At 41.3% G+C, this 24,724-nt stretch overlaps 1 protein-coding gene and 1 long non-coding RNA gene across 3 annotated transcripts in view; both read left to right on the top strand.

Annotated features, from left to right (window-relative positions):
• Positions 1–4,341, top strand: part of LOC134172286 (uncharacterized) — a 65,003-nt gene extending 60,662 nt beyond the window's left edge. Inside the window, exons 4-5 of the long non-coding RNA XR_009967889.1 lie at positions 2,315–2,476; positions 4,054–4,341. This is a non-coding gene — a long non-coding RNA (uncharacterized LOC134172286). The remainder of the gene's footprint in view (positions 1–2,314; positions 2,477–4,053) is intronic.
• A 7,724-nt stretch (positions 4,342–12,065) lies between these two features.
• Positions 12,066–24,724, top strand: part of PLPP4 (phospholipid phosphatase 4) — a 60,900-nt gene continuing 48,241 nt past the window's right edge. For both annotated transcript variants that reach the window (XR_009967888.1, XM_062635320.1), the window contains exon 1: positions 12,066–12,307. Coding sequence is in view for 1 of the 2 variants with exons in the window: in XM_062635320.1 (XP_062491304.1) it covers positions 12,252–12,307 (56 nt within the window). In the remaining variant the exon portion in view is untranslated. The remainder of the gene's footprint in view (positions 12,308–24,724) is intronic.

The raw sequence follows: 24,724 nt of genomic DNA, 5'->3' as shown, positions 1-24,724 counted from the left end.
AATGGGGTTTTGGAATCACCTAAAAAAGAAATAAAAAATGCATTTTTTCATTATTATTACTACAGTTAGCCTTCTATTTTGGTACATACAAATAATGATTATTTCACGTCCAGTATTGAGAAATGACTCTGTATTTTTTACTAGCAAAATACCAGACAAGGTGATATGAGTTCTAATTTTCAACTAGTAAGAGAATTACAAGATCTGAAGACAAAATGAGAAGCTTGAGAATCCCGAGAAAAGGAAATTCTGTACAGAATTTTAATGATTAGAAAGCAGTCTGATGTATTCGTTCTGTGTTGCCATATTCAACACAAATCTAGCATAAGTAGTTACTTACCACATTCATATGTTACCATTAACAAAACCGGGGACAAGAGATTTGAATTATTCAAGTAAAAATTGTATAAATAGACACTTTAAGACATTGTTTTTTCATCTCTTTCTCTAGAGGTAACAATTCTATTTTATTCTACTCTTAAATAAACATTCAGTAGGAAAAGGAAAGAAACTATCTTTCAGAATAATCAGTGAAGTCAACCTAATGGAAGGAAAAGGAAGAGCTTTATTGCTTACACAGGAATTTTCCAGTGTGCTTTGTTAAATGCACTCTGAAAGATTTTAAAGCATTTTAGCTAATATGTGTGTCTTTGCAATTTTAAAGTGCCAGCCTGGTGAAAGAACCTCTAACTTAACTCCAGTAAGTACCTACTGCTTTCTTGTACCCATTTCCAATGAAGTTAAACGCTCCCTCTAGAACAAATCAGAGCACAGAACATGTCAAGACTTCCACTAAAAGCCTTGGAAACCTTAACAGAAAGCCTGTTATATTAGAGGGCTGTGTTGCTAACAAAGATGCTCTGTTCTTTTTTGTTCACAGACTAAAGATTCAGAGTAATATTAGGTTGTTTCCTAAAACCCACAATACGTAGCTAGTCATTATTACTCCTGCTGTACAACACTGATTATGATAAATACACAGAACTTATTTCAGTGGGTATGGAAGTTTGTAGGAATCCCACAGTTTCATTTCGCTCAAACGCATATCCTTTTCAAAACCATGTGATTTGTGGTTGAATCTACAATAGGATCCTTTTGTGGGTACTTGCACAGCAGAAAGAGATCCTCCTGCCAGTAATAGTTCTGCAGTTCAATATTTACACACAGCAGTATTGGTATAATGTAATGTTAACAGCTTGCTTTCTACCATCAAACAGTATAAAAGCTTATTCTTTAAAACTAGTGGATGAAAATCTGTCTGCAATTGTAGAAAGTAAAAGAGGTATGAACTGATCATTACAAATCAATGCAAAAAATTTCATCATATGTTTTCAAAGTCAAATAATATTTAATATTTGCCTTTGGCTGTCACAGGGAAAAGTTCCCAGCAAGATAATTTCTTATTGTGTCTTCTAAGAGGAGACACGGTTGCCTCATAAATGAAAGCTAAATATTGCTTAAGTACGTAGAGTGGCCAGCATCCACATTGTTGTAGCTTGGGATGGCACCAAGCTTGCTGGAGCTAATTTAAATCATCTGCTTATCACTTATCACTTAGAATCATAGAATCACAGAATGGTTTGGGTTGTAAGGGACCTTAAAGCTCATCCAGTTCCAACCCCCTGCCATGAGAGGGTAGTCTTCCACTATAACCATAGGATTATTACATAAATGGTGGATACTTTCCCTGGTAGTCAACATTAATGGCTGTTGATTGAACTTGCTTGGAACACAGGCTGCTTTATGTCGTAAGCTGGGCTTCAGCCACTGTGTTTCACCAATTATCAATCTTTACTTTGAGGAACTGCAGCGAGACGTGCAATATTAGCAGTAACACACACGTACATGCCCAATTCGCTCCTTAGCCTGCAGAGCTGATGATTTTTTAAGTATAGATGACATAGATGAGAAAGTAAATGAAGGACAGTACTGAGGCTGTCATAGTACAGCTTAGGTGAAAAGAAGCTTTCTCAGCCTACCTTGCAGAAAACAGTGAAGTTAGGAATACATTTTCTAGGCATCTAAAAGGTAACAGTCCTTGACACTTGTCCTATCCTTCCTCTTCCTGACTACTGGCAAAATGTACTTTTTACTACAGATTGGAAAAGATACAAATTAAACCTCGTATCTTCATTTGGCAGAAATCTATATCATGTTAGGCCAGACAGCAATAACTTCTTTATTTAAATAAGCACAGAAATTATGACTAAGTGTGATGAAGCATGAATTCCAGGGTTCAAGTTGGGAAACAAAGTTTTGTCACCGTGATCACAAGTACATGAAGTATTCAAATCTAATTTAACCCTGCCTTCAGTGTTATTCATGGGAGCTGGTCCTAAATCAGGATGTTTCTGCTCTCCTCTGACCTGTGTTATGTGTCCGACAAAGCATCATTCATGTGTCCTGATTAGCCATGGAATTAGAGCGCTGCTTCTACTTCTGCAGCTATTGACTGGACCGTTCAGCAACCAGTACGGTAAGACGTTGATGTGAGGATAAAGTAAATTGCTCCTTTTGCTGCAACGTGGGTGAATACATCCAATTTCACAACATCAAGGAATTTAAAGAGGATTGAAGTCCCTGGTGTTGTTTCCTAGTCCCAGGTTTAGAAATTTCTTTTGCAGTAGCTCACAGCTACAATTTAGAAAATGGTTTCATTCTCTTCCAGCAGAAAAACCTGTTTCTCCTCCTACGCCTAACTGACATGATTGGTGGCTGAGGTAGTCCACAAAACAGCAATAAAACGAGATTCCTGCTGGGAAACCCCTGGCACATTGTTCTTGAAGCTCTCTGGTACCACTGCCGTGAACACAGCCACCAGAACACACTGTTCATACGGTGCTGGGAATGCAGATCCCTACGCACCCAAGTGTGCCACTACAGAATCCAGTTCCTAAGGCTATGCAACACATGGCATGCTTAAAGCGGAGTCTAGTCTGAATCCATATTAATAAACTCTCTCGTCCAATTTTGCTGCTCCCAGGGCTATTTCTAATAGGATTGGGTTAGAACAAAATCAGGCTGAGTAGCTTCAATATTCTGCCTTATTACACAAAATCCAGATGAAATGGCTAGTAGTTTCAAAAAATCCATGTGAAACATGAACAAATGGTCCATTAGTGTTCCTGAGTACTAAACCATTAGGCCATATTTGAACTTCAGAGTGTTTGCTTTGCAACTTCTGTCCAATACAAGTGGTGGTTTTGTTTTGCACTACTCACGTTGTTTGTGCTCGTTCTTCCATTTACCTCGTATATTTGATTGTCCCACTTCATTATGTTCCTTTTTGGGTCAAGAGTAATTTGAAATGTGGCAAGTGGTGGCAAGTTTCTACTACATTGACAAGCAAAAGAAAAGGAGAAAAGTAATTACACAACACTGAATGCAATAAGGCCATTCTTGGCATGAAGTGTTACTTAGGATTATAGATAGTAGATGCCTGCTTTAAGTCATAGTCACCTATTAAATACTAAACAAGAATACTAATTATTGTAAATTTAGGCTTGAATTTATCACAGGTTTATTATGGGAACATGAATACTTTCACAACTGTAACCCCACAACAATATACGCAGTATATTAAGTACTAAAGCTAACACTGTTGCACGTCAATTGGCTCTTAGATAATACATATTGACTTGTTATATACATGAATTTAATTATTTAGACTTAACCAAAGTTCACTGAGCTGCTGATTATAGAAGTAACAGTGTAATTCTGGACCACAAGATGGCCCTAAGCACATACATTCAAGCCTAATAAATTTTCAGGCTCTATACTTGACATAATTTCATTAAATGGCAACTACTGAAATATGCTGATACAGTGATGTTTCAAAGAACTCTTTAAGTAGACACAATCATGAGCCAGTTGTAGGCACTTGTATAGTAACAAAACACAGACATTAACAATTTGCTATTATAAAAGTTTAAATATGATATCTAAGACAATTAAAATGTGCTTGGTTACATCACGCTGATTGAGGTTTGTAATTCCTTTGAGTTTTGTTCTCTGACGTTACTTTTGTCCATTTGAGTACCAATAGTTACTTAGGAAAGAAACCATCAGCAGTATATATGGAACAACAGACAAATCCACTGATGATGGGAAATTCCCAGATGCTGAATGCGTCTGTGTAGACATGTACACAATAAGTAAAACGTTCTCAGTCTTTAGCAAAATACTCCACCTCTTTGGAGTTACTTAAATGCTAAATCTACTACAGCCAAGAGCTGTGCACTGCATCTGGGTGTGCAATATGGATCAAACTCTCCAGTAAGACCGGCAGTGCTATTTATGCTATGATCAAGACACTTCTTTCCCTAGTCAATCCTTGTGAAGTTGTTGGTTAGGACTAGAACAAAGTCTGTCTTTTCATTGACATGTACTGATGTCGGAAACCTTGGCACCTGAAAATATTTGTCCTATGAAGACAAATAGAGGCAAAGATTGCTGCTATATCTGGGAAACAGGTTTTGTTGGTGCACATTAAATTTTGACGTGTCATACAAGATTAACTTTGCAGAATTAGAAAGCTAACCTGTAATAGACTAATAGTGTGTAATAGGCAAGATCGCCTCGATTGAACTAGTCTGTGCTGGCAGTGTTCCATGACTCCAAGTCTAACCAATTCAGAAAGCTAAAATACTTGACTGACATAAACTGGCAAAAGACAGCTTAAAGTTCAAGCTCTTGGCTGCTGCTCCCCTAGAAGAGAGCTCTGCCTGTACTTCAGTCTTGATTGCTCCATACGTCAATCACAGCACAAAGCAGTTACATCAGGGTAACTTTGTGAGTATGCATAGGGAATCTGGGTATGTGGGATGCAGAAGAGGAAGAGAAAATGAGGGATTTTCCCCATGGTGAGCTAGATTTAATTAGTGAAGCAGACATGAAGAAGAATAAGAGAAGCAGTAAAAGGTAAAAGAAAAAAATACTGACAGAAATACAGAAGATATAAGAGCTAGAATAGCCTTCCATTTCTATCTTTGAAGGAATAAGTCGCTTTTTAAAATATATTTTAATCTTTGAAGAAGAAAAATGTACTCAACTGTCATACCAGCTTTGATTTTAGTGATTGTTTTCCCAGCTATTTTTGCTTAGTCATAGAATCATGGAAAGGTTTGGGTTGGAAGGGACCTTAATACCATCCAGTTCCAACCCCCTGCCATGGGCAGGGACACCTTCCACTAGAGGAGGTTGCTCCAAGTCCTGTCCAACCTGGCCTTGAACACTGCCAGGGATGGGGCAGCCACAGCTTCTCTGGTTGGCTACAGATCTAATGAATGGGAAATCTTGTTCATGCAGACATGACTTACTGTGTGATCTGAATGGATGCAAACCCATGTCTGTTTTACGTCCTGTGACAAATCTGAGTGTAAATAACTCCAGAAATTAAAGTTGGCTTCTAAGCTGAACCTGATTTTCCATCAGAAATATGACAATATTGCCAAGCTTAGTCAACATCACTTGAATAATTCTTAAAACTTACAAAATTATTTCACATATATCTGTTAGGATGAGACCTTTGCCTCCTTTTAGGGCTCATTCGAAACTCCCTACATGGATTTACAAAGAACCAATGCTTTGCCTTCTCTGTTTTATGAAAAATCTGTTTCACTTTGAGGTAGAGCTAAATTTGAGCTATATAGTAAATCCTATTTAATATTTGCACAAGATATTATTATATGTTGGATGCATAATTCTTACTTTCTGAAATAGGGAAACAGTAGCAGGGTCATTGTAAAGAAATATAAACCCAGGTTTTCTGCTCTCAGATATTCCTTTTTATATACAAGGTAATAATAACCAGTGATTTTATGGATCATAGAATCACAGAATAGTTAGGGTTGGAAAGGACCTTAAGATCATCCAGTTCCACCCCCCTACTATGGGCAGGGACACCTCACACTAAACGATGGCACCCAAGGCTTCGTCCAACCTGGCCTTGAACACTGCCAGGGATGGAGCATTCACAACCTCCCTGGGCAACCCATTCCAGTGCCTCACCACCCTAATAGGAAAGAATTTCCTCCTTAGATCCAATCTAAACTTCCCCTGTTTCAGTTTGAACCCGTTACCCCTTGTCCTATCACTACAGTCCCTAATGAAGAGTCTCTCCCCAGCATCCCTATAGGCCCCCTTCAGATACTGGAAGGCTGCTATGAATACAGCAGTGGGGCATTAAATTAAGAAAAATCCTCAGTAAAGTTATAAAGGGTAAGAGCGAGAGTATTTGGTCCATACACAGAATACTTTTTCAAGTATTCTAGAGAAATTGTATAATATCTTAAAATTTTAGGTTTGGCTTTCTCTTCTGGGGAATCATTTAGATTCCAATGAATCCTGTTTTCATTAGTAATAACAGCAATTACTGGTAATAACTGTAATTTGGTAATATAGCAAAATAATGGCCATTTCTCACTGCTAAACAATATGGGTTTGAAGTATTTGTGTACTACAATGATTATAAACCTATCACATAATCATTCTCTGTGCATTCTGTAGATGTGGTTTTTACCATAGAAATTAAACCCCCAAAATATAGACTAGTTGTTTATGGAATGAGCTCTAGTAGTTAAGAAATGACTTATGCAGATTTAAGAGTTTCCCATGAGGTAGAATCATAGAATCATAGAATAGTTAGGGTTGGAAAGGACCTTAAGATCATCCAGTTCCAATCCCCCTGCCATGGCCAGGGACACCTCACACTAAACCATGGCACCCAAGGCCTCGTCCAACCTGGTCTTGAACACTGACAGGGATGGAGCATTCACAGCCTCCCTGGGCAACCCATTCCAGTGCCTCACCACCCTAACAGGAAAGAATTTCCTCTTTATATCCAACCTAAACTTCCCCTCTTTAAGTTTGAACCCATCGCCCCTTGTCCTATCACTACAGTCCCTAATGAAGAGTCCCTCCCCAGCATCCCTATAGGCCCCCTTCAGATACTGGAAGGCTGCTATGAGGTCTCCACGCAGCCTTCTCTTCTCCAGGCTGAACAGCCCCAACTTTCTCAGCCTGTCTTCATACAGGAGGTGCTCCAGTCCCTGATCATCCTCGTGGCCTCCTCTGGACTTGTTCCAACAGTTCCATGTCCTTTTTGTGTTGAGGACACCAGAACTGCACACAATGCTCCAGCTGAGGTCTCACAAGAGCAGAGTAGAGGGGCAGGATCACCTCCTTCGACCTGCTGGTCAAGCTGCTTTTGATGCAGCCCAGGATATGGTTGGCTTTCTGGGTACTCGTACATATACATAGAGATTTTCTCAGAAATGTATTATGGGCTTATATGTGTTCCAGATTTCTTAGTCTCTTCATTCCTTAACATTTTGGTTTAGGTTAAGTAGCCTAAAAGTGAATGACAGGCAGGGGAGGGCTATGGAACTACAACTTTTTGGAGAAAGAAAAAAACTGTGGCTTTTGTTCACTGACTTATATGAACCAGTTGCACCAGTTCACCTTAATGGAATAGTTTCTCATGGTTAATAATGTCACCTCAGAATCAATGAGACTGACTTGAGCAGCTGCCTCAATCTATACATAGCCTTCTGGTTTTCATTAGGCATTCAGGCACACAAAGGGGCCTGTCTGCACAGGATGAAGTCCTCAGGTTGTGCTTGTGTCCTTGGGTTGCCCGCGGCCATCAGTCTCACTTCCTCAGCAGGAATACAGCATCACTCTAACTCACAGGGACACCACTTTAAGTACATTAGTTGAGTATCATGGGGACACTGATACTGTCATTTCCCATTTGCTACCTCGTTCGGGTAAAAGGGCTGACTGTACACATATGCCACTTAAAGCCATGTGTAAGGTATACTCAGAGTGCAGCTCAATCAACTTCCACTGCATTCTGCTAACCCAGAGTTAGAAACTCTGAGAACCTTTACTTGAGAAAGGGGCTGGTTTTACTGTGCAGATGGAACCCAAGCTTGCGTGCGCTGACCCCTACAATGAAAACTTCAACCTCTCAACAGCTCCTAGGTTGAGAGGAACCACAAAATTCATCTTTTGAGAAAAGAAAAAAAAGAAAAAAGAAGAAGTGACACAATTTAAAATAAAAAGAATATTCCATTTTGAGATATTTTCAATGAGCGGGTACACTTAGGGGGATCTAAGTGCCTCTTCCATTTGAAATGTATTTTAATATCTCATATTGATGTGATTTTGTAAAAAATACACCAAAGTATTTCTGTTCATAGATTAGACACTAATTGAAAGTAAAAAAAAACCCCTGTACTTTGCCTCAAAAAATTTAAAACCAGAGAGAACATGACCACTATTTCAAGTGATCCAAGAATGAACAATGATAAAGTCCCAATACTAAACACCCTTTGTTTTCTATCAATGATAATAATAGCCTGTTTTGTGAAATTCAGTTTGAACTTCTTGAGTGAGCACGATGATAGGAGTTTTTCAGGATAATTTTGCTATGTCTCACTTTGGACATCTATGACGAATTTTGACATCCTGACCCAGCAGAAAGATCCCTGTTGGCTTTGATGGTGGTTAAATATGACTCGATCTTCTACTTTTTTGCAGTGATATGAAAAACAGAGGTTGTTTATGAGTATTCATCTGAATTCTGAAATAACTGAACAACTGCTATTGCTTCCCCTCCGGAAACCTGTGAATTCTCCAGCTAAGGTTGCATTCGTTAGGACCAAAGTGTTTTTCCCTCAACTTTTGAAACACTGCTGGTGACTCTTCACCTGTGCAGCCTGAGAACGCTTGATTTATGAATATTTATAGGTAAAACATTAAAAATCACATAGATGGAGATGGTGGAGTTGTCTAACAAACATTTTGGGCAGGACCTGTGATTTTTCTGTGGCTGACCAGCGCATGTAGTTACATAAGACTAAAAAAGTTAGACTTTCATGCAACCTTTTTAAGAATCCTTTATATGGAATAAAAGCCATCATAAGCCCATGAAACTCTATGGACTTTAGAAATTCTACAGCTACAAGACCTAAGAATTGGCCATACAATGTTATTTCTAGGAAGGGGTTTTGCCCTTAAGATCATAAAGAGTTACAAACTCCTAGGAAACAGAAAAAAAGCAGCTTCTGCAGTTTTAATTGTTACTATCATTCAGTTTTTTACCATGTGTCTTTGGCTGCAAGTTTGTTATTTTCCACAGCTTTCTGGTAGGATAAAGTTTATGTGCTTTAATGGAAAAATCAGCCTTTTTAAACTCAGTTTACCTGAGCTGCAAGAACTTGCCCCAGGGCAGGTAAGAAGCACACATACATCCTGCTGCATTGGCAAAGATCTGTAACCTCCAGAAAAGCCCTACCAGCTGTGCAGCTGTTTCTGCCTGTCAACATCTCTTTGTGGACTGAAAGTAGGTTGCAGGTGCCTCAAATAGAGACTAATCCTTGCGAGAGGAAAATACCGAGAGCACTAGAAGTCAACCTAAAAGGCGTGATAGTTGCCTCCATCCCAGTGGGATCAGTTCTTTCTCCTTTGCAGTCACACCTAAGAAAATTGATAGCATCAAGAGCACCTGCTCTGCCTGTACCACTACAGGGATGGGAGGAATAAGAAATGGGGTTGTTCCCAGGGTCGTTGTGGTTTGCTCTGAGCATCTGCTGCAGCACAGTGACTCCGCATGGCTCCTGCGGCAGGGTTGTAGCTTAATGCCACAATGCAGCTTGAAATCTGTTCCTCGCCAATTACCCCTATAACTCACAATGGGTTTGAAAGTCAAAGCAAGTTTTGCTCAGCAGCCAGCTGCAAGCTGGGTCGAGTTTTGATAAAAATCAATTTGAAGCATTTATGCTTCATAAATCACCATTGGCTGATATATTCTGGAGAATCAGAGCAGTGCAAGCAGAGAGCTGCAGCAGGACAGATTTTGTTTAGCTTTAAGTTTATAACTAGCTTTGTTTCTTAGCTCTGCTGATAACAGTTGAATGATTCCAAACACTAATACAAACTGAGAAAATCCCCTCTTCTGCAGCACCACAATAGCAAAGGTACTGTAGCAAAGCCAGAGGCTCAAGGATCCACAGGCTAAGACAACATAATTGAAGAGATATATATGATTCCAGGGCAAAAAAGTAAAGGAGAAAGATGTGTTGAGTGGTAACTGTTTCCTTTAAGCACTGTATACATGGCATCTAGATGCTCAAGCAGAGCAGACATAGTTTACCCACTTCTGTCATCTGCCTCCTCCACAGTTTGTGTGGAACTGATAACGGCAGCACAAACTGCTAGCATTATCCAACAGTCCTGAAGGTCCTTGTTTCATGACTGGCTTGATTCATACAAATTATGAGGCTTTTTCTGTAAGGAAGGACTATTCATGAAGACAAAGGTTTTTCTTGTGTGCCTTTATCAACAATGTAGACACACATTCAGCCATAGGGTCACAAACTAGAGGAAGCACAAATATTTGACCATAGAAGACAAACCAACTGAGTGTCCTACAAGGAAAGGGACATGTCCTTTACCACCACCAGCTTAATGTGGAGACTTCACGATTTAGCTTTGCTTCCTGAAATAGAATCACATTTTTTTTAAATCCAGAATATAAACAGTTTAGACCAAGCTCTGTCCTAAAAATTGGTGAAATAAGGCATACAAGGAAGAAAGATCTCACTAACAATTTAAGTGCTTTCTCCCCAATGCCAGTTATAGACTTGTGTGCTCTGGGCTTCAGTCACCTTCCTTGCAACAAATCTAGCACTGGTGTAGTTACCTATAGGTGAAGTTAGTGTATAAGTTTCTGCCTCTTCTTCCACGAACAATGGTGAATAAAAGATTTACTCCATGGTGGCTAATTCAGAGTTCAAAGCTTCCATTTGATGCAAAGTGCATATACTAAGCAGATAGGTTTAATAAAGCGTCTCTGGCATTAATTCTCTAGCAATTATCATGTAGTAAAGTGAAATTGGATCCCTCCTGCATTAGTGGTGGCTTTGTAACTATGTGCAGTATTAATAGCTAGGAACACTTTCCTGAAGGACATGCTTTCAAAGGCCGCAAGAAAGCAGATAATTAAATACATTTAACTGTGAATTAGTTTGCTGCATTTCATGGCTTAAGGCTGAAGCTCTCTTACAATAAAGATGCTCAGGATTCAATCCCTCCATGCAGAGAAGAAGTTTAATGAACTCTGCTAAAGCAATACAAGGATTAGGGCTGCTCAGAGCTTGCCACTGCAGGAGTGAAGCAAGGCTAAGGTTTTGCTGCCTTTCTCCCATGCCAGCAATTTACAGCCCCACATAGCTACCTCCTCTGCCTGTTTATTGAGCTAAACTCAGCACTGGGAATGAACAGACACTGAACTAACCACACGTTTAGGCTATAATATCCCATAATAGGTAGAATGTGACCGAGTGAAGCAGGAGTGTCAAGCGGATTTATTTGCATTAGCAGTAAGCTTCAAGTGGCACGAATGTCTAAATGGGTGGGTAGCCTGTTACACACATACTGCAGAAAGTACCCAAACATTCCAAGTCCTTCACACAAAGATTAAATATGCCCACCTCGGTGTCAGCACGGGTGGTCTATAATTGCCCATTGCTCAACCAGCCATCTCTTTATGAACAGCTAATGCCAGCTGTGCCTATGGTGGTCCTGCCTCTCCCCGACACCGCCGATATTTTTTTAGCTCCATCTTTTCGGGAGCGAAGCGATAAACACCGAGACGCCAGCCCGGCTCCTCACCGGAGCTGTACGGTACCCACGAGGTCCGGACGTCCATCCCTTCCCACTGATGGGCAATGGGTTCGTTTCTTTGCAGCGGAGGGCAGGGATCGGTGTATTAAATAGGCCATGAAAAAGCGCTTTTTCAGGCGGGGGCACCAGCCCAGGCTCCCCGCTCCAGAGGGCTGCCCGGGTCGGCGGGACCCAGGCGGAGCGCCGCATGGATGCCCCGGGGAGCGGGGGGGGGCCGGGCGGCAGCGGCTCGACAGCGCGGCAGGGGCGGGGAGAGGAGGGAAGGAGGGGAAAGGAAAGGAAATCCCCAGGATCCCCCGTCCCCCGCGCGGGGAGACACCGCGTTACTCACCGGGACCCTCCCCCGTGCCGCGGCCGCGTCAGCCCGGCGGCCGCGCCGCCTCCGTGAGGCTGAAGAGGGATGGGGGGGCCCGGGCTGCTTCTCCCGGGGCTCCGCACGGCTCCGGGCAGCGGGGCGGGCTGCGGACGGGCGGCGTGAAGCGGCTGGAGCGGCCCCGCGTGCCCCCGCCCCGAGCGGGGAATGAGAGGCGGCCCCGCGGGGCTGCCCGCCGGGACGCACCATGCGGGAGCTGGCGATCGAGATCGGCATTCGTGCCCTGCTCTTCGGGGTCTTCGTGTGAGTACCAGCGGGGACATGGGGTGGAGGGAGCGGCGGCTCCAGCCGGAGCGGTACCAGCGGGAGCCTCCGAGGATGCCTCAACTTTAGGCACCCGACTCCTTCCTCGCACCCGGTCGCGGTGTCGGATCGCCGGGCCGGGGAAGTGTGGGTGGGGATGGGGGGTTGGCCGGTCCCCGGCGGTAATGGCCCCGTATCCCTAACGGAGAGACCCCTCCGGCAGCGGCCCCTTCGGGTGCCATGGCGGGGGGTAGAGATGACGCCTTTCGGGTGCGGGAATCTTTTCCCTGGGGAATCATTGTGGGAGCAGCGGGGAGAACTCCCCGACCTTAGATTTTGCAGGAGACTCGAGGGCAATTTTTGTCGGAGAAACCGCTGTTTGTGGGAGAAGTGTGCAAAAAGCATCCAACCGAAAGGGCACGCCAAGCCTGCTGCTTGGTTTCGTTTGGACCGGGGTAGTTTTGTGCTGTACGGTCTCATTTGCTAAGGCTGTTGATGCTCCTCGGCAGCGGGAGCCCGCAGTGAGCCGGGGCAGGCACCCTTTGTGCGGGAGAACCTCCGTGCTGCGAGCCGGGGAAGTATCTGGGACTGAACGGGAGATGCGGAGGATCTCCGCTGGGTTTGAGAAGCAGATCCGTACCCTGGCATGTAGGAAGGAAAGTCAAGGGAATCTGGTTGCTGAAAGACGAGCTGCGCGAACACTTTCTGTTTGCCTTTTTTAGGAGAAAGCAGCTATGTATTGTTTTGCTGTGTGTATTTCAGGCAGGCTTCCTCTTTCTTTTCAGGGCTGTACCTGCTTCTTCTTTCTGGCAGTTTATGTTTGAACAATGAGAAGTTCCACTCTTCCTATAAGTTTGTATTTCAGCTACTAATGCTTGAGTAATCTCAGTCTTTGTGATCCCTCAGACGTATTGCAGAAACCAGATCAGGTTCTGCTCCCGTTTGGTTGCTCACCGATAGATGCTGTCGGTCGCAGGTGCAGGCAGGAATGGTATGGGGCATCCATTAGCTGTGACACTGACTTACAGCAGGTGATATTGGAATGCTTTGGTGCGATTCCTTTCTGAATCTCTCATGGTTATTAAGTTGCCCAATTTACTGGTGTTTGAGTTTTTCCTCAGTGTTCATCTCGCTTGAATATTGATGGAAGTCTTTTGATTTGTAACATATTTGGTAAGTGTAACCCGCTTCATTTTGGGATAAACTTTGATACCCTCAACAAGCTGTAAGGTACATTTTATACCTTTCAGTTCAGTTGCATCTTACTTTGGAAACAGACCTGTTCCTCTCAACAGAACTTGAATATGTGAAATTACAGGGTGAGCAAAGACCTCAGAATCTGATGTTGCATCAGAACCTTGCTCTTTATGATAAACTCATGTATAATTCATCACTTACACCATCTAGTAAGAGGGGTCTTCATGTGGATTATTACCATGATATGTAAATAATGACCCTTTATAAGCAGTAAGTTGTTGGTTATGCTTAATGTCTTAATTTTCTCTCCAAATAGTTCTGTAATTATCACTGTTCTGCATTCTGTGGTTCTAAAATCAACAGGGAAGAAAAGCTTTTGGTAGAGTCACCATGATGGCAAATGCCTCTGCAAGCACTTTTCATGTTTTCACATAACTCAGCTCCTGCCTTTTGGAATTCTGGGGGATAATTCTGACATTGCAATAAGTCATTTAAAGAATTAATTGCTGTCTAAAAGTACTGAACACCGTAGTATTCTAAATTCAGGTTGGGATTTAGTTTCAGGAAGAATTGCACTTCATTTGCCTGTAATGGTTGCAAGAATATAATCTCTAGGTAGGCTTAAAGAATAGCTTTTATATTCAGATAATCTTAACATCAATCTTTTGCCATTGAAATAGTATTCAACATTTCTCTCAGTTTTTCTAAAGAGGCAGTAACTCATGTTTTGAAACTTATGTTAGAGGTTTAAATACTGTCTTTTGTGTGGTTTTGTAGGCACCCAGGGCAAGGATTTCTATGGAGTGTTAATTGAAATATCTTTTCAATAATGAACAATTGCTGTTGAATTTGGAAGCCCTGGGACTGAAATCCAGGCAGCAGCAATGTAATCTCTATAGCTCTATTGCAGAACCTATTTCTAGGAGTGAAAAGGCTGTAAAGTTTCCACCTCCCTTGAAAAGGAATGTTATTAACAGCAATGAGTTGGGGCTAGGTCTAAGATCATCTCTGTTGTGAATGCCAGCTGAGAGGTAGGTGTTTGTCCACCAGGAGCTGTACTGAAAAGGTGGTGTTGACTTTGGGTCACTACTAACCTTTGTAGTGTTAAAAGCCTGACCTTGAAGATAATGGATCCAGATGTATTTGCCAATCCTGAGCCATCTGTGCCTCCCAGATGTCTTTTTAGCTTTGACCTACTGATTAATACAACTCAGAATAATATACTGGCATATTTTGTACCCTAAAATGCAAGAGTAAAAAGGGTGCATATTCCATGTTGTAGTTTTGCTTGGTGCTGGATGCCATTTCATAAAAATGGAGGTGTGATGACAGCTGAAATTAAAGGTATTGCCACTTTGAATGTATTTTACCTCAACAACAGCCATATTGTTTATACTTAAGAATGGCAACCTTTTGTTTTCCTATAATTATCTTTGCTATAATTAGTTGCTATAATTACCAATTTTAGTCATTCCACCAAAAGCAAAAATCTACAATTATTATTTAAGATCTCTTCTATCATGCAAACATACACCATTATAAGTAACACACATTTTGGATGGTTGATCGTTGGTTTGGATGAATTCAACAGACATTCAGGGAGGATAAAGATAACAACTGACTCTAGATGTTCTAGATGATGTGTTCTTAAGAACTGCTAAATGTTTACTTCCCAATTAAAGACCAGTTTAGCTATTCAGCAACTCAAGCTTCTGTGCATTTACAAACATCTGTGCTGAAGGGCACTTTAGTTTTCAGGATATAGTAGTATTGAAAGAGGGATCAGTTGGGAGCGATTTATTAGAAGAACTACAGCTGCCCCTGAAAGTCAGAGGCAGGAGTTAAAAAAAAACCAAACCAGCAAATAACAGCCAAAAGATAATTGCAACAGGTTGCCCTCAAAACCACACTTAATGCAGACTTTAGTGGGAAGAGAAATAGATATTCTTTGAGTACTTCAGCACAATAGCTCTCAAGGCACAAGTTACAAACTGTAAAGAAGATAGAGATATTTCTGTTTTGCTCCTACAGTTTTTCCCAGTTCATTAACATTAACAAGTTCCTTTTTAGTTATCGTTTGGAATTTAGAAACATGGTATTTCCTGTGCTAGCTGAAGCTCAAATACTCATTCTACTCATAGCCTCATTTATAGCTGTGCCACTGCTAAGTTTTGGTTTTGGTATCAATCCTGAAGGCACTGAATAGCCTACCGAAACCTGAACCTTGGGACAAGCATGTAGAGGTCTGGTAGAGTTGAGGATAGTAAAAACAGCTCTTGAAGTTCCAGCTTGCCACTTGGCAAGGAATGATAACCAACTACCTACCTTTAGCCTTACACCTTTTGACTGGGCTGAAGTGATCCTAATGAGCGTAGATGGTTTGCTGCCCACTAGGCAAAGAAAATTCTCATCCTATAGTTTGACCTTACAGTCTGACTACATTGTCAAATATATTTTTGTTTGCTTAATTTTTACTTATTAAGAAGTATCTATGAGTACAGAATTGGATTTTTTTAAAGTGAAGTTTTTCATGTAAGGTCTCGGAAGTAGAAATGGTCTATTGTTTAGTAAGCCAACTGTGGGCATGTACTCTGTTTATAGGAAAAAAATCAAACACTACTTTGAAGAATGATTGACTTAAGGTCTTGCATCTGTTTTGTACTTATTCCTATCACCAGGAGCATTCTAAGATGCCCAATTAATCCTAAAACATGTTAAACATGGCCAGTCTTTCATCTGGTCCATGTGGACAGTGGCATTTGTCACTAACTGAATGCTTGATGAGACGCAAATTGCTGCGGGTGACTTGGTTTTATACAGTTAAGACAATTCTTTTGTGAGCAAGTCTGGTATTTTTACACAAGAGTGATGCCCTTAAAACAGTGTTCTTCATCTGTCCTAGAAACAATTCATTGAGTGGTAGCTCTGAGTGAGCCTGTAATTACCAACAGGGATGTCTTAGTTTCTTACCTTAAAAGGAACACGTATTTTGTTATCTCCTACAAGGAAAACATTATCATCTGTTTCAGAAGTTTTAGAAGAGCACTTTGTTTTCTTGGTAGGAAAACAGAAGAATTTGCATGTGTTGTATATTTAGCCCAATGACTTGTCAACAGCCTATCCTTGATGTTTCTAGAGCTGGCTTAATTGATTAAAAAGACAGTCTTTCAAGGATAACTTCAGCAAACCTGGAGTTCTTCAGTGAGTGTGATGTGATTCAAATATAAATGTCATTCAGAGTAATTGGCAGAGTCTCATTAGCAGCCTCCCTTGGGAATAAATGTTTATCTGCAGGCTATATACATATTACACACGTGTGAGTGCACAATATTGACTAATGCTTGCATCTTGTGTGTGCCCTATTCGCACTCTGCTTTAAGTGACTAAAAGCTGAATCTGTGCATATTTGGTTTCTAACAAGTTTACAATGTTAAGACTTTAATCCAGTTATGAATATGCATGAAATGACTTAGCGTGAAAAGCTCTTTCAAGTAGTCATGGGTGGTGATCTTCTGGATATCCTACATATGTTGCCTTCATAAAGGATAGTATAAATTATAGTCTTGTTAACACAGACAGAACATCAATTAGCTGAGGAAATTCCACAATGCTGCTTTACTTTTCTCACAGTTTGCACTTGCCTTTTCTCTGTTGCATCTGTTGGATTTTTGGAGGATAGACCGAGCTGAGAGTCATGAGCAGTCAGAGATGTGTAGGTAATAGAAACAAAATGGTATTGAGAAGAAGAAATCACCAGTCTGAGACACTAAGATTTATTTTCTCGTGCTGACAAAAGTGCTTCCAAATGACACAAATCAGTTGGACCAAGATTTCAAAGCACCTTTAAAGCCTAGGCTCTCTAGCTGAATGTTTCAAAGCGAAGCAGGTATTTGGCTACTTGAGCTTCTTAATCTTTTTGTGTCCTTCATTTGAGTATCCCAGAATTCGGACTTCTTGGAACTGATTTTTGGCTTCTGATCTTAAAAGTCTTGGACTTCATTTCTGTGCACCCTAATTTCTCATCAGAAAAGGGAGACCAATACTTCTTTGTCTCACCCGTTGTTCATTGAAAAATTCTTTGTTGTGAGGTATGTGGACGGTAGCCAAACCCATTCAATATGCTTGGAGATTTTTCAGTGTTAGTTTCACAAACAGCAATGTCAATAGGAAGTGAGAACGTCAACATGTTTGCTTACTAACCTGTTTAAAAACAAGTACTGTATTGCAAACCATAGTTTAGATGGTACTGAGAGAAAGATTCAGTTTGGTGGCCCAGGTGGAAGTCTAGTTCACCGAGTTGGGTTAATGAACAGTTAAGGGGAAGACCTGCTATAAAAAAGACCGTAGTCTTTCTGGTGCTTAGGATCGGAGAACATATATCAAAGGTTGCATATTAAGCTTCACTGGCAAGCAACAGATTTGTTCTAGTGCTCAGCAGAGTCTGTTTTACCTCTGAAGTGGTGGGCGAATTAGAATGCCATGGAGCTTCTGTAATACACTGAATGTAGCTGATGGATCACAAAGTAACCCAAATTTTAACTTTGCTTATTTCTGTGTCTTTGAAAGGTTACTGTAAAAACAAATGACCATAAATACCTGTTACACTTAGTGTGATATGAAGCCCATGTGCCTATCCTAGTATCTATGAAATATTACCAAGCTAACAGAGACACTTGGTATTTCATTGGGTTTGTGTGGCAAAGTTTCAGTGGCAGGGGATCTACGGGGTGTCTTCTATGAGAAGCTGTTAGAAGCTTCCCCCATGTCCAATGGAACCAGTGCCAGCGGGGTTCAAGATGGATATGCCACCAAGACTGAGCCCATCAGCTTCAGTGGTGGCACCTCTGGTATAACGTGTTTAAGAATGGGGTAAAGTTGTTGCACAACAGCAACTTCAGGCAGAGATAAGAGTGAGAATGTGTGACTGAAACAGCTCTGAAGACCACAAGCACAGTGAAGGAGAAGGGAGGAGGTGCTCCAGGGGCAGGAGCAGAGATTCCCCTGCAGCCTGTGGTGCAGACCATGGTGAGGTTGGTTGTGCCCCTGCAGCACATGGGGATCCACAGCAGAGCAAATATCCACCTGCAGCCCATGGAGATCCCCCACCTCAGAGGAGGGAGATGCATGAAGGAAGCTGTGATCCTGTGGGAAGCCTGTGCTGGAGCAGGTTCCTGGCAGGACCTGTGACCCTGTGGAGAGAGGAGCCCATTAATGCTGCAGTGGGTTTGCTGGCAGGAACTGTGACTCACAGTGGATCTGTCTGTTCTATAGGACTGCAGCCCATGAAAGGGACCCACGCTGGAGCAGTTCATAAAGAACTGCAGCTTGTGGGAAGGACTCGCATTGGAGAAGTCCACGGACACTGTCTGCTGTGGGAGGGATCTCACAGTGCAAAGAGTGTGAAGAGTCCTCCTCTGAGGAGGAGGGAGCAGCAGAGACATCGTGTGATGAACTGCCCGCAGCCCCCATTCCTCATCACCCTGCACCACTTGTGGGGAGGAGGTAGAGAGTTTTGGAGTGAAGTTGAGCCCAGGAAGAAGTGATGGGTGGGCAAAAATGTTTTAAGATTTGATGTTCTTTCCCATGACCCTACTCAGATTTGATTGGTAATAAATTAAACTGATTCCCCAAGTCAAGTCTGTTTTGCCTGTGACTGCAATTGGCGAGTGATCTCTCTGTGTCCTTATCTCAACCCATGAGCCTTTTGTTATATTTTCTTTCCCCTGTCCAGTTGAGGAGCAGAGTGACAGAGCAGCTTTGGTGAGCAGCTGGAATACAGTCCAGGTCAACCCACCACGGGTGCTCAGCATTTCACTGAGCTGAAGCTTCTGGGTCCATTGTTTTCTTATTTATTGAAACTAGAACAGGATTTTACTGACTCTGATAACGGCTGGTCAGGAGAAAGTGTTCCTGTCTCTTTGGGCAGGCTTTGGTGTGTGCGGAAGACAAACTGCCTTTTACAGACTGTTGTATCAGTGCTTTTAGATTGTGGAGCTGAGTTCATTTCATTTGTCTTTGCCAAGTCCCAGATGGGAAAAAAAGGGGATTTAATGGCAGGCATTCTAAATGTCCTCTTAATAGGATTGGATTAACAGTTGATGTTCGTGGCTAAACTCAGGGCTGAATACATACTAAAAAAGGATGTTGTTGTAAATGCCAAAGCATCTGCTCCAGACTTTTGGAGGAGTAAATGGTGACTTTGTGTCTCTTCTTGTTGAATCCTATTTACTCGGTGACTTTGGCACTTTGTATTTCTTTGCTCCCAGCTCTGATTGCGGATGTTTTATAGTGAGGACGCTACTAAGATTGATAGGGTTTCTGTAAGGGAAATTTTTCTTTTAAAGAATTGATTTTGATCTAAGCACAGTCAAGCTGTGGCACAAGTGCGTTGCTTAGAGCAAGGATGTTAATAAAAAGCACAGTCCAACTGCTGACAATGCACTCATACCTGGCACAGTAAAGGGGGATCTTTATAGTCTCGTAATCTGTTGGAGACGGAAAAGTGAGTACTTAGAAATACTTGACAGAATTATTGACACTAAGAGTGGATTAAGGATAACAGTGCATTTTGTGACTTTTTTCTGTAGTAAGCACTGTACAGATACTTGAACAGAGGATGCTTGAGTGCTGCATCTATATTGGCAAGGATTAGTGGACAAAAAGAGAAAGCTAAAGATGGTACATATGTGCCTAGTTAAAGTATTAGCTGTGATCCACTAAGGAACAGCAGGGGCTTAACACTTGAATGATTAAGGAAAGCTTCAGTGGTTTCTGAATCAGAATAACTGCTTTACAGATGATCCAATTAGATTGTCTTTGTCAAAGAGAAAAGTTATCCGATGTGGCGCATGAACATACCTTTTCATACCTACATGGCTTTTAAAGGCACTTTCCTTGCATGTCTTTCCCTTGCCTTGTAAATGGTAAATCTGTGATCATCGGACCACAAGTCATTGCTATGCAAGAAAATCTGTGACTGCAGAAAACTAGATTAGGAATGTTTCTCTGTTGTAAATCGGATTGCTACAGTCACTGTGTTTTGTATTTGTTTATTTCTCTGCAATACAAAACACTCTTAAGCATTTACTATCCAAATAGCTAAATGTTTTCCTTGTTGAAATACCACTGAATTTTAATTAAAATTGCTCATAGATAAAATGTAGTAAGTGGGAATTGTTTTACTGTAGGCTAGAGTAAGGGCGTTACAAGGGGTGGTGTAATAATAAGTAGCTGAGTAAGGTAACTTATGCAGATGAATTTCAGAGAATTGGGGTGAGGGAGTGAGAAAGGTGGCAACAGGGGTATAGAAACACCTTTTCTGGGAGCAGCTGTTTAATTGAGAAATCTGTGGAGACATGGCAGTAACTTTCACATGTAAGCAGCTGCCATAAAGTTGTGTGAAGAAGACAAACTGCTCTTCGTGTCCTTCGGGAATTGCATAGAAAGGAAAGATTTTTATGCGTGTAACAAGGGAAATTTAGGCTGAATGTGGGGATTATAAGGACTCTGAGTGCTGTGATAGATTACCAGAGGCATATTGCCTCAGGTATGGTTTCCTCCAATGGTAGTTTTAAAAAGCAAGTTACACTGTAGTATCTCAGGAGTGTTTTACACAAAGCTTTGCTTTGCTGTGTTGCTGCCAGGAGACAGACGAGGTGGTCCTGTAAGCTGGCATGAGTCAGTTTAGTGGATTTAGTCCGCTTGGTAGTTTATGCTGCCGCGGAGCATCCCAATGTGTGTGGGGAAGTTGTAAGACATTAAAGCAAAATCTCTTGTATGAGATTTTTAGCTGGTGTTGATGGGCAGCAAGGAAAACTGTTACCTGGAGAGCACTTTAGCAAAGGCTGAGCAGAATCTGACAATCCCTTTTGGCTGGAGGGCAGCACCACACCAGATATCATGTTCTAGGTATTCTGTGCTGATGGGGTTGCGGGGGAAATGAAATCCTGCATTAGGTGAAATGTTTCACTCTGCAATCTTGTGGTTCAGCATCTTACTCTATTTTGAGTGAGAAGTCTTGCTACTACTTTAGAATCTATAATGAAGATGTAAATGTCAGCTTAGAAATCTTTCAACTCTGAAGGTTTTGTGGCACCCTGCCAGTGTTGTGAAGCCTTGCAAATCAAAAACAACAGAGGAGACTATCATTTGACATAAAGTATTATATTTTCATTAGCTGCCAATTTTCACTAATGGGAGAACAGATCTAATAGCCTGAACTGTACTCTCATAGCCTGCAGAGAGGCCATTAAAAACTTCATTCATCTAGTGCCCAAGGTGCTTTACTATTGATGTTGGACTTCAGTCAGTGCTACAAAATGCTAAAAATGATGTTCCTATTCTTCATTACTATATCTTTATATCTTTCTTTTTTTCTTGAACATTATTAATGCTCTGGAATGTGTAGTTATTCATACAAGTGGTTTTGGATTGAGTGACTTTAATATAGTTGGATATCATTGTGAATATCATTAGGCAGGTCTCTTTTTTTTCCCCCAAAGAGTAATGAAGTCATTGCAGACAGCAACTGTGAAGGAAAAACTGGAACAAAACAACTTGTAAATCTGTATTAGATTTAGTAAATAACTTGGCCAGAAAAGTGCCACTTTATTAATCACAAAGTGTTTTACTTAAAAAAAGTAGTCTGAGAATGTGTTTTGTCACTTAGCTCTAGTTGGGGACAATTTGGTTGATATTACTTAGTCCTCACATTTATTCAGCCCATACCCCTTGAGTATATAACATTATGTGGCGATAAGCTTCACTGCCATACAGGTCCTCTTTCAAGGTCATGTCTCTGTCTGTCCATCATATATTTAAGGGGAACAGTGGTGCATAGCGAATGGGATGCGAATCATAAACATTCATGTAATACACATATTATAGAGGCAAAATAAATTGGCAGCAAATTATCAAGATGTGTTCATGTTATTAAAACTCAGGTTCTAGTGAAAAGCTGAGTGAGAAAGAAAAAATCTTCTGCAGAAGTGGTAGGTTTTTGATATGGGGCTTTTGATGGGATTAGGGAGCAGTGGGTGGTGAAGACGAGATCCTGCAGCATGGAGGAACGTCTTAGTGTGTTTTAGAGATTGCTTCTGAATAAGTTGCTAGGGCTAAATTGTCACTTCTTTAAAGAGCTGTTGCAGGAGGGAGAGGAGTGAGTAGCATTGAAGTAACAGTGAGCTACAAAGGAACTTTTGGAGAAGGAGTGAGCGATGGAGGGACTGAAATAACTGAGAGGGAAAGCTTTGGTCGCTATGAGAAACTTGGCATTTTTGTGAGTTTAACTCCTGACTTGCATTTCAGGTCCAAGCCTACAGTCAATAGGAGTGTGGCAGATACGTATGGAAGCAGAAGAAACTCTCAGACTACTCAGCTCTGCCAAGTTGCTGTGAAGCTAGGATTGCTGTCCAGGGAACTGTTGAGTTGTTCTGCTGAAAACAGTTTCAGATGTGATAAAAATGAGCATTAAAAAACATCAAAAGCAAAATTTGGACTGTCTGTAGCATGTTTTGGTTCATTATTCAGGTGTGTGCTTAGGTGATTTAAGCCTGTAACAGGAATTCTATTTTTCACGTAAGATTCGTGTCCAACTGCCAGATTTGGAACTTCTAAAGGCTCCAGCAGTGTTCATATACTGATCCTTTCATTTCTCCTTTCTCCTCAGACACAGACACATTAAAATTGCTTTTGTGAAATAGTTTACAACACAGGGTCTATTTAGTAGAAGTAGAGCACAGAGGTAATAATACCATAAATCATGCTTTTTATTAACTAAAAAGAGATCATACAATGCAAACGGTAGCCGATAGTTTCCCTTTTGTTGGCATGTGTTATTTCTGTAAGACTACAACTGTTAATTATCTCTGTAGTAGTGCAGCTGTACTGCATTGCCTGAAGTATTGTACATTGACAGAATAAGTAGCAGCTCAGAGCTGCTTGGCTTGTGCTTGAAGTGTACCCCTGCTCCTCCTGAGCAGGGATCACAAGAACTGAACTGCTTTTACAGCTCAGGAGCTGCTAAATGGCAAAACAAAAATGGTTTTGTCTCAGCATGGTTTATTTTATATCCTGCTGACCGGAAAGCAAAGGATGCAAAGATCACTTTCAATATTAGGTCAAAGAAAAGGAAAAAAAAAAGTAAACCAAGCCAAAATATGTCAATTTGACTCATTTTGCAGTGTTTTTTTCCTTGTTTCGGTATACTCACTCATGTCTCATGCTCTTCTGTTCAAAGCTGCAATGTAGCATGACCAACTGTTCCCTCTTCCTTCCTTTCACTGCTCATTTCCAAATAGTCCCATTTTGTAAAGAAGAAATGATGGTGAAAATGTTGTATCTAAGCTAGTTAAGTATAATAATGCCTGGATGCTCATTTTTATTCCTGTTGAGTGGGAGTTTTCTAGATTCAATCACTTCATAGTGGCAGTAATGATACTCAGCGATATTTAGTGCTACTTGCATTCAGAGTGCTCAGCCCATGAGCAAGAAGAGTATATGAACTGGAAGGTTTTGTGTTAGGAGCGCAAGAACAAGAGGCTGGTGATGTTAATTGCTTGTTCTTGTGCTATTCATGCATGCTCAGATAATCCTTTCCTTTTCCTCTTGGGTTTAGTACAACTCAGATAATGTCACAGGAAGGAAATTGTTTACCCAGAGAGAGTTCAAATGCCAGGGATTGAGAAAGCAGCAGAGGTATACTTTAGGTACTAAGGAAAGTAATGTTAGGTTTAGAACTCCAGGCTACCCTCTCATTTTCAGCCCTGTGAAAAGATTGATGGTTCACTATTTCATATTGGGTATTCTAAGAACATTTGCATCTCATTTATATATTATTTCGTAAGATGCAGGATTTATTTTCAATCTCCTGTTGTGCATCTATATTGTTGTTAGCTCCAGATCTGAGCTTTTAACTGAGCCCAGACTCCCCAGCTGCTGCCTCCTTGCTGATTCACTTAATTCATATTGTATCTTGAATGTGGACCAAACAAGGAAGAGAAAATTTGAGCAGAGGGGTTGTGTCTGGTTTCAACCTCTTTCTGTGCTTATATAATATCAGTGTGGGTACATGTGGCTCAAGTCACATGCTGTAGCAGACTCGAGCCTAATCTCAGGCATAGCCAATAAAGCCTTTGTAAATACAGCCCCAGATGCTCTATCAGAGAAGGGTACAATGGCTCAATAACCATTCAGAGGCACCAAATGGCGCAGGCTCCATCA

The sequence above is a fragment of the Pezoporus occidentalis genome, unplaced genomic scaffold (assembly GCF_034315485.1).
Source record: "Pezoporus occidentalis ecotype Australia unplaced genomic scaffold, CSIRO_AGI_Poc_V1 ctg45, whole genome shotgun sequence".
NCBI lineage: Eukaryota > Metazoa > Chordata > Aves > Psittaciformes > Psittacidae > Pezoporus > Pezoporus occidentalis.
The sequence above is the reverse complement of the archived record's forward strand: the minus strand, read 5'-3'. Positions and strand labels throughout refer to the sequence as shown.